This window comes from Asparagus officinalis, chromosome 7 (assembly GCF_001876935.1).
Source record: "Asparagus officinalis chromosome 7, Aspof.V1, whole genome shotgun sequence".
NCBI lineage: Eukaryota > Viridiplantae > Streptophyta > Magnoliopsida > Asparagales > Asparagaceae > Asparagus > Asparagus officinalis.
The window spans coordinates 143,926,712-143,934,711 of NC_033800.1; the positions used below are offsets into that span (position 1 = coordinate 143,926,712).

The 8,000-nt window shown below is 40.4% G+C and overlaps 1 protein-coding gene across 1 annotated transcript; it reads right to left on the reverse strand.

Annotated features, from left to right (window-relative positions):
* LOC109847895 (splicing factor U2af large subunit A-like) lies at positions 562-1,339 on the reverse strand. The gene has a single exon (XM_020417125.1). The coding sequence runs from the start codon at positions 1,258-1,260 to the stop codon at positions 562-564; it is 699 nt and encodes a 232-aa protein (XP_020272714.1). The 5' UTR covers positions 1,261-1,339.

Consider the following 8,000-nt stretch of genomic DNA (forward strand, 5'->3'; position numbering starts at 1 on the left):
CTTGCCACACTCCTACAGCTTTCATCATGTAGAATTACATAGGCATGAATTAGATCCTACTGTGTTTGGCAACTCCTAAGAACTAGTTTTAGTGGATATAAGCATGGTCCAAAAGCTAGTTTTTAGTCTGGCAGAACTCAGGACAAATGTGATCTAGTTTTTTTAAGTTCAATTTCTAGCCCTTATATTTTGGACCAGCCCCTACATAAGACCAAATCTAGCCTAGTTAAGCAAAAACTAGTCCTAGACCAATCTTGTTTTGGAATTGCCAAGCTGCCTAGATCACATTTAACCCAATCTTGTTTTGGATGTCGATGTAATGTCAAGCACACTTCTCAACTCACCAATGAGCCTCATCTCTTTTCTTGATGTAGTACTACAAATATTATACACATGCATAAGGGATAAAAGTAAACAAACTACTTTGTTGGCACTTTAGCAGATGGTGTTTTTTTATTTCCCTCGGCAATTCCAAGTTTTGAATTTCTTTTGTATGATATAGAAATTGACATGTAAAATATATAACTAAACGCATTACAAATATCACAAGTTTATTTTTTTTTAAATGAGAAAGGACACTCTCCTGTCACCATTAATCAAATTATCCTTTGCCTTCTTCCCTTCTTCTTCACCTCCAAAATCCTCTTCTTTCACCCTATCCTTAAACCTCCTCTCCACTCTACTCTCCTTCCTACCTACACTCTTCGCTTCGTCTCGGCCCTCTTTCTCTTCTTTAACTTTAACACTGTCACTAAACCTCCTCCCCTCTCTCTTCCTCTTCCTACTACCTTCAACATCGCTCAATTCCTCATCCTTCACCTTGTAATCCCCATTCTCCTCCTCAAACCTCCGCCTCTCCTTTCGATCATCCGAAGCCCTAGCCCGCTTCTTATCCCCATTCTCTTCATCACCGTCACAGTAATCATAATCGTGATCTTTCCTCTTCCTCGACGAGTGCGAAACCCTCTCTCTTTCTACAGAATCCCTAACCCTATCCCTTTCTACAGAATCCCTGACCCTCTCCCTTTCAACCGAATCCCTAACTCTATCGAGGGACCGCTCGCGCTTGGATCCGTTCCGGCGATCCTCGTCGTGATCATCGCCATGGTGGTGGCGGTGCTTGTGCTCTCGCTCGCGCTCGCGCTCGCGATGGCGGTGGTGATCTCTGGCGTCGGATCTGCTGCTGTCTCGCTCTCTATCGCGATCATCTCGGGATCTGTGGCTTGATTTGTCGCGATCTCTCTCTGGAACCCTATCCATCTTCTTCTTCTCCCGTTCTCTCTTTGCCCTTTTGCTTCTGGTTTTAGGGTTTTCGGATGATGCCTTGAGAAAGTGCGAGAGAGAGAAATTGGGATTTTATCGATGGCGTCGAGATCAAAACTGGGCTGGGCCCGGGTCAGGTCCAGAGATGACCCGGAACCACACCCAAAACAAATAGTGGACAATTTTATTTTATTTTTATTATTTTTTTTTTTTTTACCAGCTGGGAAGGAAAAAAACAGGGGGGTGAATTGTTTGCAGTCCTAAATCAAGTAACCGTTCTTGATATTATCACGCTGACCGTTTTTGGATTAACCGGATTGTCAAAAGGAAACTATTAGCGGATTTCCCTTGCATAAAAAATTGAAATCATAGAGCAATGCGGGTGTCCCGGATGGTTGGGGAGTTTCAGTATGGCTCCCACAATCTTGGATTCGGTTGCCGGTAGCTTTATTATCTGAAAAAAAAGGACTGAAATCATATATTAATTTCTTCACTCTTTTTAGCTTGGTCTCCGTTTTCCTCGAAACTTTGATGAAAAAAACCGGTGATTGGCAAATGAAAGCTTGATTGCATTTATTTGCCATGATAGGCACATCATAATTGGAAACGTTTGGCATTGGTGCGCTTCTGTTTGCTGAGTGTAATATTTTTGCATGATTTTAAAGCTTGCCAACTAAATTTGCCCACACTGAATCATACCGTGCACATAAATCTCCACGAAACAATTGATGCATGGTAACATAAGCATTAAACTCTACAAAGCCCTGGTTATCCAAATGGCACTAAAGCGAAAGGTGTTCACGGACTCCAATCTACTAACACAGTTTTGAACAGTAAAGTTTTTTGGCCAGCACTAAATCTCGCACTAAATCGACACCTCTCTCATATCTAGCCCTTCCAGAGCATTGCTTTCTCTTAGCCTATGTTTGGTAAAGGGCTAAAGAAGAGAGATCAAGGAGAAGGTTAACGTAACTAGCCCATTCGATAACCCGAAAGACTAAATAATTAACTCACTAAATAAGTTTTATTTTAGCATTGTGATTAATTCTAGTGTTTGGGAGTAACGTTATCTTTATAAACAATGGGATAACTCTTAATCCTTCTAAAAAGAGTATTAATAAACCGTCATTTTTATCTGTCTTGAGGGGTTAGCTTAACACTTATGTAATGACGTGATTCAAAATGCATTGGAAAGTCAGAGAAGAGACCTACAACTTCCTATGGACAAAACACACAAAGAGTGCACGATACATGAGTAGTTCTCCATCTTTTTGGGCAAAACATAGCACCCGATCGAGTCGTTTCTTTGTTATTTCGTTGTCCCGTTGATTTGCATGCTATGCCAACTCACTTCATGTGCTCGTTAGCTTTTGTATGATAACAGATAATCCTCCTCAACTTGGATGATTATGTTTATCACCTTCTCTCTATCAAGAGCTACGTATGGGAACCTATAGGTAATTTTTTACGCCTACAACTTCATGTATTTTTTTTATCTTGGGACAATCCCTTACTATATGTATCGGCTCATGGCACTCAAAGTATTTACCTACATGAGAGGGGAAATTGTTAGAATAGTTGTTTTTAAAAATTTTATTCATTCTTACCAATCTTGATATTCTCCATGAGAGATGTGCCACTTCTTTGGAGACATCAATCTCACTATCGAATGAGGAGGAGTCACTTTTAATTACTCCTTTGAGAGCTATTGACTTCATCTTTTAGGAAGGATCTTCATTTGTTCATTGGGGTTCTTCCTCCTACTCCTTGATCTTCTTCTCGTGAACTTTGAGTTTGCCAATAGGCAATCAAGTTTAAGCGTTGTAAGATCATTGGCTTCCTCAATAGCCGTAGCTTTGGGCTCCCACGCCGGCATTAGAGAGCGAAGGATTTTATAGTTCTTCTCTTGGTTCTCCAACACCTTGTCAAGGCCATGTAATTCATTAACAATATTAGTAAAATCGACAAAACATGGCATCAATTGACTCATTTAGAAGCATCTTAAATAACTCATATTCATGCATGAGGCTACTAATTTTGAACTCCTTGACTTGAGGAGTTTCTTCATGAGTGATACATAGTTTCTCCCAAGTTTTGTGTGCGGTTTCATACGTGGAGACTCTATTATAATCATTTGGAGTGAGTCCACAAATCAAGGCATTCATGGATTAACATTAAAGTTAGCTAAATATCGTCATGCTCGGTCATGTCTTTGCTAGGCTTTTCAGCATATTTCCTCTCTACTATTTCTAGGATGTCAAGATCAATGCATCGCAAATAAATTCTCATCCTAGCTTTCCAATAGGCAAAATTATTGTCGGTAAATAAAGGGGGTCTAGTAGTTGATTGACCTTCAAGCATATGCATATTTATGTTTGAATCCATTTGGATCTTTACTCTAAGGTGGTTCGACCTAATTAAATGTAGAGACCTTGCTATGATACCAAATGAAATTACTCTAGAGGGGGGTGAATAAGGTAATCAAACAATAAATGTGTAATTAATGAAATTTAGTCTAACACCATAAACAAATTTAAACTATGGTAATAAATAAGAGAGAGATATGTTCACGAGGTTCGGTCCTCACGACTTACGTCCTCGACCACCTCTCCCGATGGTAATCCACTAATCACACCCGGTTTGGAAGCTAAAATTTTTTCACAATGATCTCCTCGAGATCTCGCAATCCACACAATGATCTCCTCGAGATCAAGCTCTCCACATAATACAATAAGATGAAGAGATCTCTCTTACAGCAATCCTATAGCAAGGATTAAGAGATGACAAATGAAGCTTGGGGTTATATATTTGAAAGTGTAAAACTAAAATTGAGTAAGATGAAAGATTAAGCTCAAAACACACAAAAACACAAACTCAAGGATCTTTTCTTGCTTGCTTAGTTACTGAACAAATGGGGGCTGGAAGATATATATAGGCACATAAAACAATAGCCTAAAACCCAAGAAAATCACCAAAACCAACAAAATCCCCAAAATCCCATAGTCTGAAAATTTGACTGTTACAGTACTTTCAATCGACCGATAGACCATGGTTAGTCGACTGACTAGATGACTATTGGCAGACTAGAAAATCTTGAGCTCGTTCGGTCGACCGACAATGTTATATCGGTCGACTGAACCTACGCAATCGGTCTACCGAACATTGTGTTATGGTCGACTGATGACCGATTGTCTGCAAGGTCTGTAAACAGACCTCCTGACCTATCAACCAACGAGTATGACCCGGTCGATCGGAAATAGATACTTCCAGACACAGGTTTTAAGTTGGAAATCAGATTTTGTAAATTCATAATAAAATAACAAATAAACTCTAAAAAAAGTAAAATTTTGGGGAATGGTTATAAACATGAAAACAAACATGTTTGAGAAGAAATTTTTAAAATCTCAATTACCATTTGTAAAAACTCACTATTTTGTAAAATGTTTAAAAACACAAGTGTGTGTGAATGATCCCTAAGTGCTTCAAAAGTTATCTACGTTAATTCTTACCTACATTATGATCTAGAGAGAAAGTGAAAATACAAATATTGCCCACATATGTATACAACTCTTGAGGCTCGATATTTGCTGATTTGTTGATGAAGCTCCTCTTGTATATGTTGCTCTTTAGATAGCTTTTCTTCATCAACTTGCCTCCACCTCCTTGGATATCATCGTTATGGCGCACGTTCCATCTGTTAGACCCTAGAGGGGGGTGATTAGGGTATTATGCTAATCTAATCCGATTAAATGCCAATTAAAAATAATTAACAACTATATTCTTGCAAGATAGGTATACAATCTAGATCCATAATTTTGCGTTCACATTGTTGGACTTTTGGTTCATGAAAAGTCAATTTTGCTTTTGTGAATAGTCCCACATAATGAGAAGAAGTTCAAGAAGTTTATAATGGTTCACATCTCAATGGGCTTTGAGTTAGTGTTTTGGGCCTAGTGTTGTTTGGGCTATTGCTCCACACGCCACGCCACGCCGCGCGCGCACGAGTTTTTTGCCTCTCAAGTTTTATTTTTTGCACGTTTTACACAAGTTTGTAACGGTTGCGGGAGTTATGGAAACGTATAACGGACGCGGGATTTTTGTGTAACGTCTGCGAACTACCAGCGACGGTTAAGAAGAGCAAGGGCTATATAAAGAGCTGAAGCTCATTCGGAAGAAACACAGCAACAAGAAGAAGTGAGAAAAAGAAACATCCAATCCTCTCTTTCCCTCAAAATTCTGAGAGCTACGCTTTTCCTCAAAAAATTTCTCAGTTACTATTTACTTATATTTCGGGCAACCATCTTCGTCTGAGCAGAAGCTTTGCTACTCGCGCCCGAGTACAGAGGCCGGCCGTTTCTGAGGGCTTTTACCGCTAGGGGGGGAGGAATCATTTGCGCTAGGGCGATAGGCGGGTTCTCAATCTTCTAGGGCAGTGATTACACGACTGTTCTACAGCTAGGGGGTGAGGATCGACTGCGCCAGGGCGAAAGGCGGGTCCTCTATCTTCTAGGATAGTGAATCACGACTGCACCCGTTCAGGCCTGGTGTTCTAACTCTTTTATTTTCAGTTTTATAATAATTGTTTTAATTTTTAACAGCACACATTTCACCGCCGGCGATCGGATAGTCCTTAATGTTGATTTGAGGCTCACTAAATATGCCTTATTATCGCTGGTGCTAATAAATAGGTCTCAGTGGTATAGAGGTGCCACTAAATTTTATAATCTGGTAATTTAGCTCATATATATTTGTTGCTGTTGCGCGCAGCGGAAATTTCGGCAGCACTTTGGCAGCACAACAAGAGAGTCGGGTCGCAATAAGAATTCTTGTTTCTCAAAGGGAACAAGAATCTGAAGCCTAATATCTCATCAAAGTGGGATATTAGCTCTTCTTCTCGTCAGCTCTAGGACTGTGCGTCGAGGGAACCTAAAAGCTATTACAAATCACACAAATAGCGAGACAACCAATTTTTACGTGGTTCGGCAAATTGCCTACATCCACGGGGCAAGGAGGGGGGAGATCTACTAATAGAGGGAGAGATTACAACTAGGGTTTACAATCACTCACAAACTAAACCCTCAAACAAACTCTCAAATCCCTCACAAATACCTCTCAAAGGGATGCACTAAACCCTAAAAGAAACTCACAATTTCTCCTCAACTGCAGCCGCAAAACCTCTCTGCTATGCACGCTCACAGCCAAAAAAAAAACGCAGCCGCCAAAACAAACTCCTCGCACGCCATCCTAGGTTATGAAACAAAGAGTTATATAGCTGCACAAGACAAAATCGGGTGGGCCTGTAGGATATCACGTGGAGACGAATCCGCTGCACCAAATTCCAATATCATGTGGTCCCCACAAGCCTTTGAAACCAAACCGCCACAATTCTCCACCTCGGTGAAGTTTTCTCAAAACTGAGCTGACACCAAAGCAACCACATGTCCCACTCATGCGACAACAAGTCGGGAACCCGAACGATAGTCCAAACAATCTCACCCCCATCAAAATCCAAACCGGCTGCATCTAAAAGACTGCCTACGTATCCTCTTGCCCAAGGAATCAAGCCGCCCGTAGTTCCTTAACTAAAATAAGATTTATTAAATTCTACCCACAAATCTTGTTTTTTCTTAAAATCAACCCCCCACGCCAACCCCCAAACCCAATCTCTTAACTAAAAACAAGATTTATTAAATTCTACCTCATTCCCTAAATTAATGCTCAAATGTCACATGCCCCTAATTAGATTTATTATAATTAGTTGTTGGGTCATGAAGATTGATGACAAATCCTTGTGCCTAATATGCTTCTTAAGCTTCTTTCATTTATGTTGGTTTGTATTCCTCTTTCTCTTCTTCTTTCATGATTAGCTCCCATTGTCGGCTCTTCACCATATCGTAGCTCATCTATCTGTCAAAATTGAACGAATCCATGAAGAGCAATTGGGTTCAGAGAGAAGCAATGGATAAAAGATGGGTAAAATGTGAGAAATAGATTATGATTAAATCATGAAGAATATAGGGAGATTCAAGAAATGAGTTTTGTTGAGGGATGTCATGAATCTCAGTGGTGGAGAGGGCAAGGGTTTTTGGAGATGTTGGACAAAAGATGGGGGGGGGGGGGGGGGGGGGGGGGGGGGGGGAGAGAGTGAGAGAGGGAGGATAGAGAGAGAGGGGAAGAGAGGTTGTTTTTTCTTCAAAAATAAGATTTGAGGATAATTTTTAAATATGATAGTTTTGAGGGATATAAATATAAAAGATCCATAATTTTGCGTTCACATTGTTGGACTTTTGGTTCATGAAAAGTCAATTTTGCTTTTGTGAATAGTCCCACATAATGAGAAGAAGTTCAAGAAGTTTATAATGGTTCACATCTCAATGGGCTTTGAGTTAGTGTTTTGGGCCTAGTGTTGTTTGGGCTATTGCTCCACACGCCACGCCACGCCGCGCGCGCACGAGTTTTTTGCCTCTCAAGTTTTATTTTTTGCACGTTTTACACAAGTTTGTAACGGTTGCGGGAGTTATGGAAACGTATAACGGACGCGGGATTTTTGTGTAACGTCTGCGAACTACCAGCGACGGTTAAGAAGAGCAAGGGCTATATAAAGAGCTGAAGCTCATTCGGAAGGTGCACAGCAACAAGAAGAAGCGAGAAGAAGAAAACATCTGAGAGCTACGTTTTTCCTCAAAATTTTCTCAGCTACTATTTACTTATATTTCGGGCAACCATCTTCGTCTGAG